At 43.7% G+C, this 23826-nt stretch overlaps 1 protein-coding gene across 3 annotated transcripts in view; it reads left to right on the top strand.

Annotated features, from left to right (window-relative positions):
- The window catches only part of SPHKAP (SPHK1 interactor, AKAP domain containing), a 115878-nt gene that overhangs the window by 29767 nt on the left and 62285 nt on the right, over positions 1-23826 (top strand). For all 3 annotated transcript variants that reach the window (XM_006119884.4, XM_075937622.1, XM_006119883.4), the window contains 2 exons: positions 1160-1262; positions 15868-15978. In XM_006119884.4, the coding sequence (XP_006119946.3) occupies positions 1160-1262; positions 15868-15978 (214 nt within the window). The remainder of the gene's footprint in view (positions 1-1159; positions 1263-15867; positions 15979-23826) is intronic.

Genomic DNA, 23826 nt, shown 5'->3' with positions numbered 1-23826 from the left:
CTGATCTCTAACAAACAGAGAAACCAGAGTAATTCCGCTGACTTTTAGAGGGATATTTAAGGCACTATTCCAACAACTCCCTTAACCCTCGTGGAATGAGCGTTATAGGGATGCCAGAATAGCACGCCCGCTATTTTGGGAACTAGCGGGTGCATTTAAAGATGCATCGTTGCTATTTCAGGATACTTCTGATATCCCGAAATAGCGCCGCAGTCTAGATGTACCCTTAGATATAATTTAGCGGACCAGTTCTGCTAAAATATAACCATGCAGAATGGGTCACTTAATACAAGTTGTAAGACTTACTGTGACAAGTAATTTTTGCAGGAATGGGCCCTTAGTACTATATGATATTTAGGAATGCTGAAGTCGTGCATAAAAAGAGATGCAGGCTTATTTCATTGAATTTACCTTTCTGTAATTTGATTATTAATTATTTAGCTAGCAATTTTTGTTTCATAAGAAATAATTAAGCTAATCTAAAAGCAATGTTTTACAGTTGATGTCAGCTGTGTATATAAAGACTGTGATTGAAAGTCTGATTTGCATGACTTCACAAGAAGAATATGCAGATGTGAATGATAAATACAATTCAGCAGCATGCACACAACTTGCAATATAGTGTGTGTGCGCAATTCTCATTGTTTTAGTCTATGATTATAAAGTTACCCTGCCTGGGCTTTTGAGTTCAGTCACTCCCACTGTTTTCTTTTTGCTTTAATAACTACTATTCAACTCACTCCTCAAATTCCAAGCAGGTAATAGTAAGGAGAAAGTACAGTATGAATTGTCTTTTATACTGGTGTCTTCCAAGCTCAATTAACATAGTAAGGATGTCATTTACTGTCAAAACTGCTTAGGAAAAGAAGCTAACACCACATTTTAGTATATTATTAAAGAGAGGCAGATGTAACTAGGTCCAGCTAAGTGTTATATTCTAGTTCTTAAAAGGCATCAGGTTGCTATTTCATAGTCATTGTAGGATAGTCCCCCAAAGATGGGAAAATTGGGATAACCAGCAAAGGAAAGTACAGAGAGGTTGGTGCAATCTGAGATAAGATGCATTTCTTTAAATTGAGCTGTACTTTTGGCATCATTTCATGTATTTATGCAGATGAGTCATTGGAAGGATTTTATTGTTGTTGTTCTCTTTCTTCAGCAACTTTGAATCCCCACTGATGTATGAAGTCTCAGAGCACCAAGGCAGCGGCACAGACAGTTCAGAAAGCAGTTTGGGGAGCTCTGTCACAGCATGTAAGAAGGTAACTTCTCTCTAAGCTTATTTTATTTTCCAACGGAGATCTAACCAACAATGCAGCTCTGCTTTCAGTTCATGCTTTTATGAGGATTTCAGAATCAACTGATGCACAAAATTAAGTCAATAATATGGAAACATTAATATTAAAAAAAAAAAATCAGACTGGCCTGGGTATTTTGCAGTTTTATTTGGTTAGAATCTGCGTACCAATGATTTGGCACAACACTTGTTCAGTGTATCAGTGATTACTGTCATAGGCAGTTTTCCCTCTTTTCCCCTCTCACCAAAGCAATAGACAGTATGTGAATAGTCTAGGACCTTGTATGGATGTCCAGATCTCTTCTGCCTGGTCTGGTGTCTGACTTAGTTGGGTTTTTTCAATCCATGATTAGAAGAGTAAATGTCATTCCGAGGCCGAGAGAAAAAAGGGTAGAACAAGGGAGATAACCCTAGGAACTGCTATGGAACCCTAGCATTTATGTTGAATTATATATGTTAGAGTAACTTTGGACTAGAAGTAGTGTGTGTGCGTGTGTGTACACACACACACACACACACACACAGGAGCAGGAGAGACAATTGTGTGTACATTTATTTCACCATGGCTGAGAATATACTACTATAGAACTTCAAACCTTAGTAAAACGTCTTCAGTGTCCTATGGGGTCAGATTGTGGCTGTCTTATGGGGAGGAGGGGGAGAGTACTAGCAGAGCCTCTGGAGAGGTGAAAGAGGGAGAGGGTCATAGTTCTGCTCCCATTTTGCAACAGCCAGGAGTGCTCTGGGGAGTTCTAAGACAAATTGTGCTTAGCAAAAGCACAATATTAGAGTCGTTGAAAAATTCCTATGGAAAAATATTTTTTAGAACAACCCCCCACCTCCAAAACGTCAGCTTTCTATAATCATTATTTTTCATTTTCAAAAAACTTAATTTTTTTGTCTGAAAACTGAAAATTGCTGAAAAAATTTCACGTGTCAAATGTTTTCCATTGAAAATGAGAAACAGTTCTATTTTGGTCAAAAAGCCTTTCAGGAAAAAAAACAACAACCCTACTCAACTAGCCATTGGTTTCCCTGGGGCAGTCCTCATTTCAGTAGGAGGCAGTAGCAAACAGCCAGAGCTGTGATCTTAAGAATGAACTGAAAGTAGGAATGTAAAATTCTGTTTGATCAATTAACCAGTGTGAGGGGGTCACTCACCACCGTAGCGGGGGTCCGTCATCTGTTCCCGGAATCAGTCCATTCCGCCCGCACGGGGCCTCCGCTCACGTGGGGTTTCCCCTCTGGGATCCTCCGGTCACGTCGTTCTCTTCGCCACACTGCCCTCTGGCAGTGCCCAAGTCACTCGCTCTGAGCCCCCCCTTCCGGGGGTTTGTGTCTCTCCGGCAGGCCTTACTTCAGGCCTAGCAGGCTGGCAGTTTGTCTGTCCGAGCGCCCCTGGCCCAGCCTTGACTCTCTAGCCCTGCCTTAGCTCCAGGGAGCATCCTGCTCCCTAGGCAGCCAGGCCCACACTCCCTTCTCTGAAGCAGCCCTCCCCTTTTATGGCTCCCAGCTGGGCCTTAATTGGCCAATGCCGCCCAGCTGGGCTGAACTCCCCAGGCCTGCTCCAGGCTGGGGTTTGACTCTTAAAGGGCCAGTACAGGGCAGCTGCCCTGTTACACCAGTTAAAAGTTACATTATGTTTAAATAAGGTGCAGTCTGGCTGGGCTGGAGTGGCTCCCCACCTGCAGTAGGCACAGCAAACCCTGCTGGGCTAGAGCAGCCTACCGCCTGCTCTCTGCCATGCTGCAGACTGTTCCGGCCAGGCTGGGTCTGCTATGGGCTGCGGACTGATCAGGCTGAGCTGTGCCTGCCACACCACTCTATGGACAAGGTACTGATCAGGCTGGGCTGGACAGGAGTCCCCTCTGCCAGTGGCAAGGCACAACGGGCTCCCAGCCCATGCAATGGTGGGCCACACTGGATTGGAGCAACCTGAATGGGCTGCCAGTTAACTGAGTAACCAGTGACATCCCTAACTGAAAGGTTTTGTTTATTCATGACAGTCCTTATTTGGTTTTAAGAAAAGAGGAAAAAGAAAAAAAAATCTAACTGGAACCGGACAGGTACTCCCTATATTTCTCCTCCTTTCAATGTAAATATTAACAGAAAAATGTTCACTGACATTAGTACCCCATGATTCTCTACTTACCTCTGCCAGAGGCAGCTACTTCACATCAGATTATGGCACACTGAAAGGTTAGTGAGGAGAAGATCTTGTTCTTCTTTGAGTAGTGTCCCCGTGGGTGCTCCACTGTAGGTGAAGGGTTGCCCTGAGCCGCAGATCGGAGCTTTGTATAGCAGTTTCCCCTGTTGAGCCACGCATGCCCAGGAGGCGTCTCGAGCCCTTCCCGCCTCCTGAGGAGCGTGACTCAACCCCCTCCCTTTCAGTTCCTCTTTAACCGCCCTCGTCAGCGGACGGAGCAGTTAGGAGCTCCCTGTCAGATTATCTGACTGCTTTCCTCTTACTAATTTAGGCATAGTTAGCTTCCCCTGTTATCCTAGTTACTCTTTCCCTGTTTCTTTATAATAATAATAAAAAAAAAAACTAGAAATAGGAAAAATAGATTAGTTAAATCCCCCCCTCGGGGGGGGGGCTTGAACTTGCCTCAGACCGAGACTCTGGTGAACCGGCTTTCTCCGCCTGTCAAACAAGAAACACATAAAGACTTAAAAAAAAAAGAAGAAGCAAACCACATAAACTATAACAATATAATAATTTCAAGAGCGAGAGAGCCTGCAATGTCCGGCTCCTCAGGGTTTAAAAAGTGCGCTCAATGCCAGGACCCAATGCCGGCTTCAGACGGCCACTCGGACTGCACACGGTGTTTGGGGGAGACTCACTCTCCACACAACTGTACCCACTGCAATTCCCTGACGGCGAGAGCCAGAAAAGACCGTGAGCTCCGCCTCAGGATAATTTTATTTGAAAAAGCTCTACAGCCTGCGGGAGAACAATCTGCACCGCAGCAAGAGCCTCCGCCGCCTTCCAAAAATACCCCGAGACCCAGAGCATCCCGCTCTCTTCCAGCCTCTTCCTCTCCCAAACATAGAGGAGAGGCACACCAGCCTGGGAAGTCCCCTGCCACTAAGGCTTCGGGGCGATCCTCCCACTCCGCGCCGGTATCGGGGCGCTCAACAGCTGAGCGGCCCCAGGAGCGCTCTAAACAGCCGGCACGGCATGAAAAGCCGCCGCCGCTTCGAACCGCGGTGCCGCTTGCAAGCGCGGCACCGCTTTCAGTCCCGGCACCGCTTCAAGCCTCTGCGGTGCCCCGGGACCGTTCTCAGCAGCCGGCACGGCATGAAAAGCCGGCGCCGCTTCAAACCGCAGTGCCGCTTCAGAGCCCGGCACTGCTTCCAGCCCCGGCACTGCTTCAAGCCTCTGCAGCGCCGAAATCTACATCACGGCTTAAAGCGGCGGTGCCTCTTAAAGCCACGGCACCGCAGCAAAACGATGGGCAGCCTCCGAAGCCTCTGGCAACAGCTGATGCTCCGCTGGTCCTCCCACAGCCAGACAAGCAGCCAGATGAGACCCCTAGGGATCAGCCCCAACAAGAGACTGATCCATACAGTGGGCATCATTACCTGTGCCTGCCCTCTACTTCTTACTCTCCTGAGGGGTCTCCATCAAGGCGATCCCCTCCCAGATCGATGTCACCGTCGTCTCTTCACGACGCTCCCCTTCCGGATGATGACCACCACACGGTCTATTCCTCATGACATCCATCACCTGGAAAGGCTCGCTTTCACCATTATAGGGCTCCACCACAACATAGCCCATGGCACCCATACTGGCCTTACCCACCTCCACCTTATCCACCGCAATGGGGACCGTGGGAACACTGGGAGCCATATGGACACCGCTCCCCACCTCGTTCCATTGCATCCCGGAGAAGTTTGTCTCGGCCACAACCCCTAACTCCAGCAAGTTTTTCGGAGGATGAGGTGGAACAAATCTCAAACAACGACTCAGATACTCAGTCAGTAAACATCACACACTCTGATGCCCTTGATGCACAACCAGAGGACGCCATAGTACCATCAGACACTGGAACGATTGACGATCTAAAACAGTTCCAAGAACTATTCAAGAGAGTAGCGGCAAGCCAGAATGTCTCCCTGCAAGAGGTGCAGAAGAAACAATACCAATTGTTAAAGAATCTACATCCGACACTACAGGGCAAGATTGCCCTACCCATAGACGAGGCAATCATGGAGACCTCAGAAGATCTCTGGAAGACGCCTGCATCTATCCAACCAACTAACAGGAAAATTGACGGAAAGTACTTTGTCCCCTCAAAAGACAATGACTTTCTCTTCACTCACCCACAACCTAATTCACTAGTCATGGACTCAGTACAACAACGAGCGAAGTTTCCACAGTATAGGACAGGCAATGCAGACAAGGACCACAAAAAGTTGGACTCCTTTGGCAAGAAAGTATACTCCTCTTCAACCCTACAACTCAGAATATCAAACTACTCTGCTCTTTTAGCAAATCACAACTTTGACAACTACTCAAAACTGGGAGAACTAATGGCGTATCTCCCCGACTACAAAAGACCCATCTTGAAATCAATAGTTCATGAGGGCCATATGATTGCCCACGCCGCTCTCCAAATGGCAATGGATGTAGCTGACACTGCAGCCCGAGTTACAGCTACAGCGGTGGTGATGCGTAGAGCCTCTTGGCTCCAGTCATCTGGAGTTCCACACGAACTCCAGCCCAAAGTGGAGGACTTGCCATTTGACAAACAAAAGCTATTTGCAGCTACTACGGACGAAATGCTCCACAACAGCAAAAATTCTAAGTCCACACTTCGCACGCTAGGCATGGGCATGCCACCATATAAACGCAGACGATACACCCCATATAATTCATATAATCGCTACCGCTATGGACAATACAATCGACCACAGAGGCCTTATGAGGACAACAGACCAAGACAGCGAGGTCCCAGAAGGCGACCCAACCAAGCCCGTCTGCCAGCCAACCAACCATCTAAGCAGCAAATTTGAACATTTGGTCGAGGGTCTGCAAGACCTCCCATTCGATCTCGAACCTCAACATGGCCATCTATTCAACCACCGTTTGCTTGCCTTCCTCCCACAGTGGGAATCCATAACATCGGACCGCTGGGTCCTAGAGATAATTCGAGTGGGCTATACCATCCCTTTTACTTCTATCCCCTCTACCCTTCCCCCTACCCCGTCCCTTTTCAGGGACCACTCTCACGGGAACCTTCTAAAACAAGAAGTCAATTGGCTCCTTGCCATTGGGGCTATAGAAAGGATACCTCGAGAGTTCCACGGGAGGGGGTTTTACTCAAACTATTTCCTGACCGAAAAAAGAACGGGGGGCTGGAGACCTATATTGGATCTCCGCAAACTGAACAAATTTCTCAAGAGACAGTGTTTCAAGATGGTCACTCTTTCTGCAATCATTCCTGTGCTAGATCGAGGGGACTGGTTCGCAGCCCTCGACCTCCAAGATGCCTATTTCCATGTAACCATCCACCCCGCCCACAGACGTTACCTATGCTTCACGTTGGGACTGGACCATTTCCAGTACAAGGTTCTTCCCTTCGGCCTCTCATCAGCCCCGAGGGTATTTTCCAAGGTACTGGCGGTTGTAACTGCATATCTCAGATGGCAGAACGTCATCATATTTCCCTACCTAGACGATTGCCTTCTAAAGGGATCCTCATACGCCGAAACCGCCGCTATGATACATACGACCACGGCCCTCCTCAGTCGTCTAGGCCTTCTAATCAACCAAAACAAATCAATTCTGTACCCGGTTTAAGATATAGAGTTCATTGGCGCACACCTGGACTCACTCACAGCCCGGGCATACCTACCTCAACAACGCTTTGCAACCATGCAAAAAATTATAAATGGGATGCTTGCAGTTCCTACCACCACAATACTTACATGCCTCCAACTAATGGGACACATGGCTTCCACCACCTACGTAGTCCACCATGCTCGTCTGCACTTTCGATGTTTCCAGCTCTGGATTGCAGCCGTTTATATCCCATCACGACACCCTCAAACCAAAACGGTTACTATCCCACCAGACGTGCTCGCATCCTTACGATGGTGGACAGTGCCAAACAATCTTCTGGCGGGGGTTCCGTTCCAACAAATCGAACCCACTATTCAAATCACCACAGACGCTTCCCTGCTCGGCTGGGGGGCACATATGGATGGTCACGAAGTTCAAGGCAGGTGGTCCCCAAACGAGACACTCTTACATATCAATCTCCTCGAATTGAGAGCAGTAAGAAATGCCTGTGCACACTTTGCCTCCGACATCTCCAATCACACAGTCCACATCCTAACGGACAACATCTGCACGATGTTCTACATAAACAGACAGGGTGGAGCTCGCTCCCGCTCGCTATGCACGGAGGCTATTCGCCTGTGGAATGCGTGTATCCGCAACCAAGTCACCCTTATAGCATCATACCTGCCCGGAGTGAACAATACCAAAGCAGACTCCCTCAGCCGAAACTTCACCACGGACCACGAATGGGAGTTACATACGGAGGTGGCGAACTCAATTTTCCATCAATGGGGATGGCCATTGATAGACCTCTTCGCTTCTACCCAGAACACCAAATGTCCCCAATTCTGCTCGCGTGTGGGACTTGGCAAACACTCTCTGGGGGATGCCTTCCTAATCAAATGGACAGCCCCCCTACACTACGCCTTTCCTCCCATACCGCTCATCCCAAGAGTTCTGCGCAAGATCCTCAGAGACAAAGCCCTAGTCATCCTGATTGCACCATCATGGTCTCGCCAAACCTGGTACCCATACCTTCACAGGCTAGCGGTCCAGCCACCCCACCCACTACCATACCGGATAGACCTACTATCTCAGGACGACGGCAAGATACTGCATCCACAACTCAATACCCTGCAGCTTCACGCATGGCTTCTCTCTGGTTCTCGGAGGTAGAAGAGCGCTGCTCCCAGCGAGTAAAAGACATCCTCCTCCATAGCAGGAGACAGTCTACTCGGAAAACTTATCAACAGAAATGGACACGTTTCTGTCATTGGTGTCAGCGAGCCAAGGTGGAGCCCCCTGCCTCACCACTAAATACCGTCCTGAACTACACTCTGGAGCTTAAGGCATCAGGACTGTCAATCTCCTCTCTAAGAGTACACCTCGCTGCAATAGCAGCATTTCATACCTCAGTAGACGGCTTCTCCATTTTTAACCATCCTATTACGAAGAGATTCCTCAAGGGGCTCCAGAATGTGTACCCACCACATAAGGCCCCACCCCCTTTATGGGACCTAAATCTTGTTTTGAATTGCCTCACCAGACCTCCCTTTGAGCCACTGGCAACAGTACCACTTCCCTTCCTTTTTATGAAAGTCTGCTTCCTATTAGCCATTACCTCCGTCAGGAGGGTGAGCGAACTCGGAGCACTAATGTCAGAACCTCCTTACACAGTTTTCACTAAGGATAGGGTCAGACTGAGACCCCACCCCACGTTTTTGCCAAAGATATGTACAGAATTCCATCTCAACGAACCGATCGTATTACCTACCTTTTTCCCAAAACCGCATTCTTCGCAGACAGACGCCAGCCTGCACACTCTGGACATCCGGAGAGCTCTGGCCTTCTTCCTAGAAAGAACAAAACCATTTCGTAAATCCGAAAGACTTTTTATCTCCATTGCTGAACGATCCAAAGGGACACCAATATCATCGCAACGAATCTCAAAGTGGATATCGACATGTATAATCAAATGCCACTCTCTGGGCAATAGACCACTACAATGCCCACCACGAGCACATTCTACTCGAGCCATGGCTGCTTCTACAGCCTTTCTGGGCAATGTCCCCTTAAGAGACATTTACCGAGCAGCAACATGGTCTTCAGACCATACTTTTGCTAAACACTACGCTATCCTTCCACAACTCAAGAGTGATTCAGCAGTTGCCACAGCAGTACTCTCTACCACTGCTAAACAATGACTCTGGCTCCTTCCAGCCTTACATTGAATACTGCTTTGTAGTCACCTACAGTGGAGCACCCACGGGGACACTACTCGAAGAAGAAAAGGGAGTTACTCACCTCGTGCAGTAACGAGTGTTCTTCGAGATGTGTGTTCCCGTGGGTGCTCCACGACCCTCCCTACCTCCCCTCTGCTCGGAGTCAAAATTCTCGGGCGGAGACGAGGAACTGAAAGGGAGGGGGTTGAGTCACGCTCCTCAGGAGGCGGGAAGGGCTCAAGACGCCTCCTGGGCATGCATGGCTCAACAGGGGAAACTGCTATACAAAGCTCCGATCTGCGGCTCAGGGCAACCCTTCACCTACAGTGGAGCACCCACGGGGACACACATCTCGAAGAATACTCGTTACTGCACGAGGTGAGTAACTCCCTTTTGCCAATAGTACCTGTCCAGAAGATTTCACCCATGGGGTGGATCCACCTTGCGTCTTCACAAACACCAGGTTGACTTGAAAATGTTTTAAAAGAGAATACCACACCGGTAACTAAGAGCTGTTCCATCTACTTGGAGTCTTACCATTAACATTTTAATAGCAAAATCTGACTATTGACTGCTGATATAGCTGTGCAATCAAATCAATTATTTTCTGCATTTTACTAACTGCAGAACATTTGAGGAATTGTTACTGGATGCTTTAATGTTGTTTTCACATGGCTAAAAGTATACAGAAATATCAGCTTTTCTACCTCCTTCTATTTTATCTTACGTTTATTAAAAATAAGTTTTATTTAAAATTTATAATTGCTGTTGGACTGGAGCTACATTGGTCTTTCAGTAGCAGGGAATGATCTAAGCATTCCAGTCAATTCACTTGCAAAGTTGAAGAGCTATTTTTACTGTTAGCCAGCATTTCATATGATGACTATCACTTCTCAGGCCAATCTGATTGAATGCGAGAGATATGTCCCTTGATGTCTCATCTTATTCTGCATGTACCTCTTTTATATCTTTTGATGAGTGGTAATTAACCAAAGCAATCAAGATAATAAGGCATAAACATGCAGATGTCTTGTTTGTAGAGCAAAGCTTCAGTGTTGTATCCATTGTAGATACATTTACTGTATATAAATGTCTTCGAGCAGGAAGCTGTTACACTGAACTTGTGTGAATTTTTTTTCCTCTGGGAAAGAGTGACTTTTTCATTCTACATTGTGCTAGAGGGTGATTTAGTTCATTGATTCACCATGCACTGAGTAATGCTGACAGTTAGGTCTAGTTGCAAGTGGAAAACTTTTTTTAGAACCATGAATTACTGCTGATTTCACATTTAATGCATGATGTGGATTTATCCTGAATTATTTAAAGTATGATGATTTCCACCGAGCACCCAATATACAGCAGTGTTGTGTATGCAGATGCTACACATAAGTATGATGTATGAATCAAATTCTGCTTCTAGTTCAGGGGTGGGCAATAATTTTTGACGGGGGGGCCCACTCCAAGAATTTGATAAGTGGGCAAGGGATGTAGTTTTCCATTGTATTAATGGAGGAGGTGTGGGGTCTGGGATGGAGGTTGGGTGCAGAAGGGAGCTTGGGTAAGAAATTGGGGTGCAGGAGGGAATGTGGCGTCTGGGAGAGAATTTGGGTGAATGAGACAGTTGTGAAATATGTCAGTTTACCTCTTCCGGGGATGTTTAAGCTCGAAGAGGCAATTTCAGAGAGTATCTCTGACAGGATACAAGATACAAGAGAGTATCTCTGACAGGAGTTAGGATTTTAGTGCCTGAGGACAAGAAGTTGTGGAAGCTGAAGAAATATACAACCTAGTACATAAAATATGTAATTTTAATTTTTTGTATCTTGATGAAAGACTTATAAAATAGGAATAGAAAGCCAGGTATGTGTACCGGGCGATTAAACACTCAGGCTGTGTCTAGACTGGCCAGTTTTTCCGGAAAATCAGCCGCTTTTCTGGAAAAACTTGCCAGCTGTCTACACTGGCCGCTTGAATTTCCGCAAGAACACTGACTTCCTACTGTAAGAAATCAGTGCTTCTTGCGGAAATACTATTCTGCTCCCGTTCAGGCAAAAGTCCCTTTTGCGCAAAGCTTTTGGGCAAAAGGGCCAGTGTAGACAGCTCAGATTTGTTTTCCGCAAAAAAGCCCCGATTGCGAAAATGGCGACTGGGGCTTTTTTGCGGAAAAGTGCGTCTAGATTGGCACGGACGTTTTTCCGCAAAAAGTGCTTTTGCGGAAAAGCGTCCGTGCCAATCTAGATGCTCTGTTCCGAAAATGCTTTTAACGGAAAACTTTTCCGTTGAAAGCATTTCTGGAAAATCATGCCAATCTAGACGCAGCCTCACAGCTGGCCCTTGTCAGCTGACTTTGGCTTGTAGAGCTCAGGCTTAAGTGGCTGTAAATTTGCAGTGTAGATAGCTGGGCTCTTCTGGAGCTTGAGCTGTCATGGGTCTACTGCAGATGTTTACATGAATGTACACATACCCATTAATTGCTATAATTTCTGATGAATCTGGATTTTACTGAGTAATTTAAGATGGTGTCCTTCTCCCAGGTTTGTCTAGCTTTGAGCAGGATTGCAGAGTTCCCTTGGGTTACGCTGTATTGGCAACAGTCTAAGATGTAGCATGGTGACAGTTTTAAAATAAAGTTCCAAGGGGCAGAGACATTCTTTCAACAGCAATAAGATCTTTTTATTTCAAGATTTCAGCATGAATATATCAAAAATGACTAGCACTTTGCAAAGGTAAGAGGAGATGTGCTTCTGTCGCTTGCAGAAGGTTTTAATTTACGCATCTAGTCAGAGTTAATTATGGCAGCAGGACTCTATTTTCACTGAGGCAGAAGGTATAGAATTGATCAAGTGCAAAGTCAATGAACTGCTAAACAAGAGAAAACAGCAGTCCTCAAGGAAGGGACTGTTTTCAAATTTAAGGCTTTGTCATTCTTGGTAGAAAGTCTTTGGTCACATTGGCATATTTATGATCACTAAATACACTTGGGCTACGTCTAGACTACATCCCTTTTTTGGAAAAAGGATGTAAATTAGACACATCGCGATTGCTAATGAAGCGGGGATTTAAATCTCCCGCGCTTCATTAGCATAAAAATGGCTGCCACTTTTTTTCCACACGGAGCTTTGTTGGAGAAAAGCGCCAGTCTAGACGCTGATCTTTCGAAAAATAATGCAAGTACTACAACTTGCAAGGAGGAATAAGAGATCCTCCGGAAAAGGACTTTATTCCGGAGGATCGCGCCAGTCTAGACGCTCTTTTCTGGCTTTTCCCCAAGCCGGAAAAAAAGCGGCGGCCATGTTTATTTAAATCCCCCGCGGATTTCCCTATTCTGACTTGCCTGCTTTGCATGCCTCTTCCGGAGAAGGTGCCAGTCTAGACATAGCCCTAGTGTAATCATTCACAGCTGTGTGAAGGAGACGGACTGCTACTAAATGTAGAATGGGAGCATTTTACACCTGTTAAGCTTGTGCCATGTGTATGCAAGTGACTATCCAGGGTGCAAGAAAAGAGTGGAGAATCAGGCTCAGAAGTTCTTAATTGTGTCATCTAATTAATTAAATATGTAACATCCTGGTGGTTCTGATCCTATCATAGACACAATGTACAGCATAGAGCACAAGGAGAACTAATATTCTCTGAGGGTATGTCTACACAACATAATTTTGAAATAACTTAGTCCACGTCTACACAGCAGGCAGTTATTTCGAAATAATGTTGAAATATTGTCAAGTTGGAAGACTTCTTACTCCATCTCCTGTAACCCTTATTGTATGGGAAGTCGGAGGAGGAGTGCTCTATTTTGAAATAAGTAATAACAAGTGAAATAAGTGTCTATAGACACTCCCAATTTTGAAATAAGTTCTTTCAAAATAAGCTACCCAATTGACATAGCTCCATTTTGTCAAGTTAACGAACAGTAACTCAGTCTCTCATTGGGGTTGCACCTGCTCACATAAAGAACTAGATTCTGAGGGCCTAATTCAGTCATCAGAGGCAGTTTTATATTCATTCCTCCCCTGTCTGTCTGTGTTTGGGTGAAACAAATCAATGGAGCCAGGATTTGGCCTCCTCAGAAGACAGCAGGTACAATAGGCCCATATCAATTAAGACCATATCGCCTCCATGCTGCACCCACGTAGAGCTTCCCTGAAGTCACTGAGGCTCCATGTGAGTACCAGCAGGCTACCAGTTTGCTAACAAGTGCACGATATAGGACAGGTAGAGTTCTGGTAGTGTACTGTCCTGCTGCCCAGGAATACTCAAGTGAGGCTGTTGCAGACACATGGGAAGCATTCCAGGGACCATTCACAACATGTGGGGGTGGGGAGGAGGTATTTTACTTAAGCATAGTCCTGGAAGCCTCCCAACCTACATGGACGCATTCTTCTAGTTGCCACTTAACAGATGTCATCAGTTGACTATCACTTGGAATTGATTGTTGACAAGTCATTTTTGAAATGGAATTGTTGATGTAGTTGCAGTACAGATAAGCACAGTTGCATCACAGAGAAAGGTCTTGCTTTTGAACTAGGAACTCTCCAGGTTGACTTTTTAAACTGACATATAGCATACTCATCATATCCAGTAGTACAGTACCTGCCTACCATCTTCTTTTTGTCTTTAGTGGGACCTCAATATAAAACTTCATGCATTAGTGGCAGAAGCTTTTATTGAAAGTGTATTATTAGAGCAAAATTCACAAGGGTCATAAGCACTAGGACTGAAAGTCAAGCATCATTTTATAATTTTATCCCAGCACACTGATACAGCAAGATATTTGCATTTTGATTAGATAGAAGCCAGCACCATACTCCTGTGCTATGTGAGAAATGTCAGTAAATGTATGGTTTAAAAACATGACACTTGCTAATTTCTTCAACAAGAATGAAGAGGAGTTAATGCATAGTTCATGCTATACAAGAAGAAATCTGAATGAAACATAAATTCATTTCACAGATGCGCTTTCTGATATCTACAAGATGAAGATGATTAACCACGCTAGGTGGTTTATAGCTAGTGACACTGCTGTTGCTATTCTTATTACTGCAATTGCCTAATCCATTTTAAAGTATTATGGCCAAATCATCTCTTTCCATGGGAAAAAAAAACTCTGCAGATGGGGAAGAGTACCAGGTTGCTGAAGCAGGAAATTGTATGCAAGTTCTAGTATAGGCATTTTCTAAGTGAGGGATTCTTCCCATACTATGGCCCTGTATTTTGCTGCTATCTAATGGATAAAGGAAGGACCTCAGCCAGTTTGGGAGAACTTCTTGGCGCAAGAAGCACATGGCAGATTGAGACACTAGACACAGGTCTCCTGCATCCCAGGTTACCACCCATGTTGCAGGACCATCCTTTTTCCTGAGAAGGAGCATGTGTCATGTGGTTTGTCATTCCCTTCCTGGGGAACGGTGACTGGAGAACCCATGCATTTCCACCCACTTCCCCCTGCTTATTATGATAGCACACTTTCTACAACTATCCCACAAACTTACTGCAGTATCAGTCCCCTGTTTTCAAAGATAGCTATATTTTGCCCTATACAAATTTGTGAGGCAGCTATGAACTTATTTGCTCCTAAACACAGTCTTTGGCACAACTTGTCACAGTCAGCATGTGTCTTGTGAGTCATAGTCTCAAAACAAATCCCATTGTCATCTGAGGCATTTCAATAAAATATGTCATGCCACATTCAGAAAGAAAATACCCTTTTTATTATGCTAAATATAATAGCTTGCAAATGTGTTTTAGTAATGAAACTACATAACATAAAGATTTCTTTATAAAAAATGATTTAGCTCTGTTGGACATTGTGTTGCAGGAACAGCAACATAAGGAATAAAATTAATTCTAGAGGTTGCACCACCCAACTTATAAGACTGGCTTTGACTTTCTAGTCTACAAACATTTATAAGCAGTCTTCAGTTATAGGACAAAGATAGGCAGAAGAGGCACAATCGTTTGGTCTTTACTTCACCAAAACGCCTAATGGGGATCAGGGATCTGAGAAAAGATTGCAGTTGAAACTGTTAGTTTCATTGAATTCAATGGCAAAACTCTCACCCACTTCAACAGAAGCAGTAGTGAATTCAGTACTGGCTAAAATGGTACTTGACTGCTTCCAAGTTCTCAAGTGAGGCACTCAGGTATGAAAATGGTAGGCATGTGACTGACAGCCTCCAGCCCTCCGACTGCCAGAAGAATTAAAATAAGTATGTTACTTCTCTGTAAAGGCCTTTTTACCAAATTTATTTTTGCTTTTTGTGTGTATCAGTTTAAAGCCCCTGCATCCATGTATTCCAATAAAAATGTATATGTTTGATAGTAAAAAAAATATTTTCCAGAACTTTCACTTTTGAAGTGAACAGGATTCGACTTTAAGTGAGGTATATATTTCTATAATCTCAACTTGATTAAGCATATATTTTTCAAAAGGAACAAAAAAGTCTCAGTATTGTCCCAAATGAAACTCACTATCAAGACTCCCATTGACTTGAAAAGGTGCAAGTCCAGGCCATTATTTCAAGCAAATTAGAATTAAGTAAATTCATCTATTTTAACAGGTTCTTTGCAGCAACAGTCTACTAGAGTCAACTGACTACTGGCTACAGAATCAGAGGACACCATGCCGAATTGGCTTTGTGGAGGACAAATCAGAAAACAAATATGCTTCAGTAAGTACTCAAAAGCTTTACACTCATGGGGAAAAGTGAGGGACGAGAGTTGTCTTAATAGTGACAAAATTAATCAGCATTTTAAAAAATCATTGCATGGTAACAGAAAATCTATGTAATCAGCTATGTAACCTAAAACTGGTAACCCTACATTTCAATCTGCATAAGACAATTGAACAAGCAGTCAAAGCAAGAAAACAGATATAGATTTGTATACATTAGATCCTGAAAAGATCACTCTGGAAGTTGGCCTGAAGATTCAGGCCAATCATATTGACTCATGCAGAAAGATAAGGATAAAAAATAAGCACACAGAGAATTCTTTCATGTTTTAAAAGAAATTTCCATATCAGTATTGTAGGTGCTAATGCATTTAACAAGTCACACAAGACTTTTGGTGTGTAGGTACACATCCCCCCAGATGGTTCCTGCACCATCCCTCTGGTCCAGACACCCCATCTCCAGCCTGCTCCCACCCCCAGTGGAGCCACCATGGGCCCCAGGGCAATGTGAGGGGGAGGACGGTTCCACAACCGGTGGGCTCCAGAGCAATAAGTCAGAGTTGTTTGTGGCTTTTCATGCTATCTCTGTGCACTCTGATGCACGTTGCAGTAGTTACTTCTGGTATCAAGTGGTACCCAGAAGGGTTGTTTATCCATAATGAAAATGCAATTTGTTTATTGTCAGCTAGTTACAACAAGGTTTTGCAACAGAACAATAGGGCTACCGGTCCTAAGATAGGACCACAGGCCAGTTGAGGGATGGCAATGAGAGTGTACTGGAATGTAATTCACATGAGTGTGCAGAGATTTAATTCTTGAAGCAGATTAAGGGGGGAGAGACAAAATATAGTGCCTGGTAGTTTCTGGATGCTTTTTTGTTGACATAGACAAAGCACAGCATGCTGAAGAGCTGCACTTACTATGCTTTAAATTACAGGGAACACTTCCCTCCAGCAGCAGGTGCAGAGGGGGAAGCATGGCCTGGCCTTCCCCTGCAGTGTACCGGATCATTTCTCTGACGAGTGTGTAGATACAGAAGAACTCTGGCGACCACTCTTCTGCTCAGTGTTAGCTACAATCTTTTGGCTTCCTGCTATGCTTATTTTTAGGATGCATCTTCCAGAGGACAATCCCAGAAAAAGGGAAAGTCTTAAAGGAGTGGTTATTTTAGTCTGTATCTGCAAAAACAATGAGGAGTCCTGTAACAACGTAGAGCTTAACAGATTTATTAGGGTATAAGCTTTTGTGGGTAAAAAACTCCATCAAGAGCAACTTCATCAGATGAATTTAAGTAGAAGTTACAGAAGCAAGAATGTGTATATATAAGGAAGAAGTTGCTTGTGTTACTGAAGCTAATCAAGTCAGGGTGGAAACGGATCATTCACAGCATTTGGTGTGGTGATGTGACTATACAGAAAGGGGAAGTAGATCCCTGAAGAATTCCACCGGGATTTCAACAATTTCCACCCCACTATCAGCCTCAGCCTGGAACAAGCCACACAAGAGATCCACTTCCTAGACATTAGAAATAAATGATAGTCACATAAACACCACCATATACCAGAAACATAGTGACCGCTATTCTTACCTACATATCACTAGCTTCCATCCAGGACCCATGATATATTGTCTAAAGCCAAGCCCTACGACACAGACAGAAACAAACACCTACAAGATTTTTCTCAGTCATTCTTAAAACTTAAATACCCACCTGGGGAAGTGAAGAAATAGATTGACAGAGCCAGACAAGTACCCAGAAGTCACCTGGCTCAGGACAGGTCCATCAAGGTGAACAACAAATACCACTCATTATCTAGAGCCCCCAGCTCAAACCTCTCCAGTGCATCAATGACAATCTACAATCTATCATGGAAAACGTTCCCTCACTCTCACAGGCCTTAGGAAATAGTCTGGTTCCTGCCTACAAACAGCTCCCCCTCCCTCTCAAAGCAAATACTCACCAGCAGCCACACACCACACCACAGAAACACTTACCCAGGAACCCATCCATGCAACAAACCCTATTGCCAATTCTATCCACATAGCCATACATACGACACTATCACAGGACCTAACCACATAAGCCACACGATCAGGGGCTCATTCACCTGCACATCCACTAATGTGATATATGCCATCAAGTGCCAGCAATGCCCCTCTGCCACTTAAGTTGGACAAACAAGACAGTTTCTACACCAAAGGATAAATGGACACTAATCAGGCATCAGGAACAGTAACACACCTAAACCTGTAGGAGAACACTTTAACCTCCATGAACATTCAGTAATGGATTTGAAAGTAGCCATCCTTCTTCAAAAGAATTTAAAAAAACAGTTACAAAGAGAGACAGCTGAAGTGGTATTAATTTACAAATTCAGCACTATCCACTCAGGACTGAATAAGGATATCAACTGGTTGATACCTTACAAAGACAATTTCCCCTTTCTGGATATTCACATCTCCACACCAAATGCTGTGGATAATTCACTTCCACATTGATTTGATTAGCTTCATTAACATAAGCAACTTCTTCTTTATATATACACACCCTAGCTTCTGTAACTTCCACTCCAATTCAATTGATGAAGTGGGTTTTATCCATGAAAGCTTATGCCTTAATAAATATATTAGTCTCTAAGGGTACATCTGCGCTACACGCTGGTTTCAAAATAAGCTATTCTAGAATAGTTATTCATAAATAGTTTATTTCAAATTAGAATGTCTACACTGCAAGGAATCCTCAAAATTAATCTGAGGCAGACTTCCCTAATGTAGATGTGCTCTCGATTTAGAGGCCCAGAAGGCACTGGGGAGGAGAATGGCCCTGCTGAGGAGCTATTTTGAAATAGCAGCAGTGGAGCATTTACACATGCCTTATTTCAAAATAACTGTTTTGGAATAGGCATTATTCCTTGTAGAATGAGGTTTACAGATTTCGGAATAAGCCATCTGTTATTTTGAAATCATTTTGAAATAACAGAATGGTGGTGTAGACGCTCACATTGTTATTTCAAAACCACACTAATTATCTCGAAATAACGGTGCAGCGTAGATGCACCCACCTACAAGACTCCTAGTTGTTCCTGAAAAAGGGAAAGAGCCTAAAACAGTCCATGGGATATGTTGTCCTGCATTTTGCTTTAAGACTCATCAAGAAGCCATTTGAGATCGAGATCAGGGTAGAGAACTCAGGGCCCAGTTCATTGTTGTCCTTTCTCTTAACCTCTCATTCACACCAGTGCAAAATCAGCATAACACTACCAAAATTAGAATTCATTTGGTGCAGGGCACCAGTTAATTGGCCCCTTTGGATCTGCTTTGGATGCAGCTGGATAAAGAATGAGAGGGAGATGTTCATAACTGAACATCTAAGTTTTAATAGATGTTGAATAACAAAACTCCCAGACCCAACCAGCCATATTCCCTGTTCTACAGGCATAATACACATCCTTCCACAAGCAAGAATATCATCGGATTTGGGGTGTCATTGTAGTCATATTGGTTGCAGGATATTAGAGGGCCGAGGTGGGGGACACAAACTTTCAAGCTCCAGAGAGCTCAAAGAAAGTCTAAAAATCTCTGTGTGGTTTGAAAGCTTGTCTCTCTTAACAGCAGAAGATCGTCTAATAAAAGATATTACCTTAGCCATCTTGTCTCTCAGCATTTGGAGGCATATTAGATTTTAGGATTGCAGTCTGAGTGCCATTGACTGAATGGAGCACTAAACATGTTTAGCTCTTATGTCTTAATAATCTGTCAGTGCAAGAAGATCAAAAACATCATCTTGTTTTTCCATCAGATATGTTTAGTACATTCACCTTCAATGTAAAAAGTTCTTGATTTATCTGGAGCACTTGGTATTACAAGAAGTGTTCTAAAAATATGACTTCTTATTCCAAAGCAGTAAGTGTGTTGAGAACACACCTGTTACTTAAATAAAGCTGTTAAATGAATGGTTTTTCAAATTTCTAGTGTTGTTATATTTCTTCAAGTTACTTCTTTTCAGTTATTTCTGTGGAAGAAGAGGAGTTGTGCACTACTTATCTTTGCTAGATCTGAGTGAGAGAAATACATACCAGAATATTTTCTTTTTCCTTGTCAGATTAAGAGATTTGATGTAGGAGAATATGCACCACACAATTGCTTGACACACATGTGCCATCATAATACTATGCACTAAAAGAGCACTTTTCACCTGCAAGTGAAAATCGTAGTCAGTCATCTGTAAGAGACAAACATTCCTGTCCCCAGTTTACAGATGAGAAAGCAAAAAGATGTTAAGGAACTTTTGTTTAGGGGCCTGGAAAGAGTCTGTGTTAGAACCAATTGCAGCTCAATAATTCATAGTTCTCAGTCCAAGGACTGATTATTGCAGATGCTAAATACCCACAACATGCATAGATCACCATGCCATATTAAAGGCCTGTTCCTGCAAGGTACTGAGTTCCCCCAACATCCATTTCCATCAAGAGCAATTGGGCTTTCAGCATCTCTCAGAACTGGCCCCCAAGAAAGACATCGTTTTAGGGTAAAGCCACACTGCAGAAAAAACCCTGCAGCAGGGAGTCTCAAAGTATGGGTTAGCTGACTTGGGGTCCTACTGCAAGGTTAAAAATAGCCATGTAGGCTTTCCTGCTCAGGCTGGAGTATGGGCCTCTGAGAACCCCCTCCATTTACTGTGCAAGCCCAATTCAGTTGAGCCTGAGCTCTGAGACTCTCTGATGTTTTATTTTTTGTTTATGCTGTGTAGCTGTCCCTTTGGCTAATAACAGAATTTCATTATAACAGCTGTTGTGGGGGGAGGGTGACCAGAGTGCCACTGCAGCCTGGGTGCTGCAATACCCTGGTAGGTCCTAACCCTGGCTTTCTCAGAAGTAGGTGACAAGGATTTGTGTTACAGCAGAGCCTTCAGCCTTGCCCTGCTCCTCTTATGGCATACTCAAACCCATCCTGCATGACAAGTCCCGTATAGAACAGAGGCCTTACCACCTGCCCTCCTGCTTCTGCACAGAAGTTTTTTGCAGCCTGAAAAGTAGAATCTTGATGCCTAGCTGATATTCATTGTGCGAGAAAAATGGAATAGGGAGGGAAATACATTTTCACTGAGCTGTGACTTTAATTAATCTTCACTATTCTTCTAATTATTAGACATGGGCACAATTTTACATTCATGAGGGATGAATTGAATATACCTAATTCATCAGGGGAGATTACAATACTGTTTAGCAGCAGATCTTTAAGCTTCTAAGTTAAAGATTTTAGAAATGTTTTAAAATGAGAAAGTTAATGCTAGAAAACAAACATGAAAGTTTATTTCTGTGATGGCCCAGAATGTTAGTTGTCTGGCTTTTGAAAGATATTAAATCTTGCAACTGAAATGTTTTATTTATTTTTCTAATGTAATCAGTCTTGAAGTTTTATTCATATACCTGATTGACATGATCCTAAAAAAGCACAGTCATGAATCTCAAACCTGGGTGCCTATAGTTAGGTGCCTAACTATGTTCTTAATGTCAGGCAATCTTTTTATCGTGTTTTTACTTAGTCTTCAAATTTTGAAGTGGGGCAGATAATTGAAATTCATTGTATTTGTTTAAGATACCCTCCCAACTGAGTTACCTCAGCAAGATTGTGGAGGTGCAAAAGGATGTTGAGGGAACAAAGAGAAATTGCACTTATCTACAAGGACTCAACATGATCCAAGAGTATTCCACTTTCTTTTGAATGACTGACTTTCCACTTTAGATGTTAATGATCCATGATTACTGGTAGTTGTTAATACCCACAGCTCATATTAAAATCATCTTTCATGAATATTTGTTGCAGTCATTACATCCCACTATGAATTAACACAGTTGGTACAAATAAAAAGAGATGTGTGGCTGCCCTACATATGCTAGAAAGTACATTAACATTAATATTTTTAACTGAACTGTGACAGGGTTCCTGTTCGTAAAGAAAAAGATTCAACAGAATCAGTCTCTCTGATATACGTGGGACCCCATTCCTTTTTAAAGTGAGTTTATAAAAAGGCCATTATGTTGTCAAAACATAACGTATCTTGCCTAAAATGGGTCACAGGTATATGTAGCTAGCTCAGAGAATTCTTCAACAAAAGACTATTTGAATGTGAAGTAATTTTTATAAAATCCCAGCACTTCAATTTTAGCTCTGTAATGGATGTATTTGCAAGATTTATAACCATATGAGTGTCTAGTTGGCAATCTAAAGGTTTGAAATTACAATTTATATATCTCCTTTCCTAGCTACGTGCTTTAAATCCAAATACTCAGTCTTGAGAGAGTGTAATGGGAGTAGCAGGCACCCAGCATTTCTCAGGGTCAAACACCCAACATTGCTAATATAGCAATATGTATTTTCAATTTTAATACAGTAATTAAATGTATAATTAGTGTAATTGAAAAGTGACTTTCCCAAGAACAGTTCCAGAGAATTGTGTCTAATGATTCACAGAAAAGAGATGCATATCAAAAGGTTATGTAAATATGACACTGGCATTCTGGAGCTTCAATTACAGAACCCAAATGAGATCTTCCACTCCAGAAGTCTTCATGCACTATATCTATAAAATCTTTATGCAGCATATCGCATCTCTATATTTAAAGTAGAGATGTACACCTTCCCTATGTAGAAACTGGCTCACTCTCAACCAAATAACTGAATTGTGCATATGCCAAGAGACAATTTTGTTGACATACCTGGACTATTGTGTATTTACCTTATTTCGGTCAAAAGAAACTAGGGAATAAACTGTTCAGGGATTCATTCACAAGTATACAGTGGCCCCTTCTGCAATGTGAACTCTTTAGCAGACCACTGTAGATAACTTGGTGCTGGAGCTTGCTTTTGGGTCCTAGGTGTTTAGGGTTGGTCCTAACCTTAATGGCTCTCTAAGATCAAAAGACAGCATCCAATACTGCTTTAAAAAGAAACATTCGTTTGTGACATGTCTGTTCTAAACATGGATTCTAAAGGTCTCACAGAGATTCAAACGCTCTTTCATCTGCTTCATTAATTTGCTTCCAACCATAAACTGACCATCACTATGAATTGCTGATCCACCTTAAAACTTTCAAACAAAGGTTCTTCTTCCTTACTCTATATGAGAGCTCATGAGCTCTTGCATGGACCAGTGTGCTGATTCCTAGACTAGCTAGAACCTGTACCCTTATTTAAGCTGGTTTCCATCAGGCCATCATTTGCTTTGAAGGTTTGTGTAGGAAACTTATGCAACTGGTAGAGAAATGGAATCAACGACATCCTGCGAGCAGCCTGTCTAAATCCAAGCTTGCCCCACTTGAACTTTGTACCATTGATCAAACTACCAGTGAGCATGCAAAGTGTGTAGGCAGCCATTGGAGTTTCTGTTGGCTATGAGACTCTACGATGTACAAGCATCACAGCCAGAAGTATTTTAACTGCTGCCCATTCTAGGAATGCAAGTGAGTAGTCGACTAGTCAGTTAGGCCTAGGCTTATTGGGTAGTTGAGTCGACTACTTGCATTTCCCCCCCTTTCCCCTCAGACTTGTATCAGAGGCAGCAAGGGGGGAAAACAGTTCCCCCCAGCATAGTCGCTGCAGTGCCACCTGCCCCACCCCGTCGCCACTGCCTCAGGGTGGGAGGAGGAGGTCAGGGGAGGCTGCCCTGAAAACTCAGCCTGTGTTGGGCCAGCTGCTCTGGCAGCAGCCCCTGACTGTGAGGGGTCCTGGTGGGGAACTGGGACATCCCCCTCTCCGCACCCTTCTCCCCCACAAACAGAGGTTGCTGCCAGGCAGGCAGGCAGCTCAGCTTAGTCTCGGCTTGTACTGGGTCCAAACCCGGCTG

The sequence above is a fragment of the Pelodiscus sinensis genome, chromosome 10 (genome assembly GCF_049634645.1).
Source record: "Pelodiscus sinensis isolate JC-2024 chromosome 10, ASM4963464v1, whole genome shotgun sequence".
NCBI lineage: Eukaryota > Metazoa > Chordata > Testudines > Trionychidae > Pelodiscus > Pelodiscus sinensis.
This window is presented reverse-complemented; position numbering and strand designations above follow the sequence as displayed.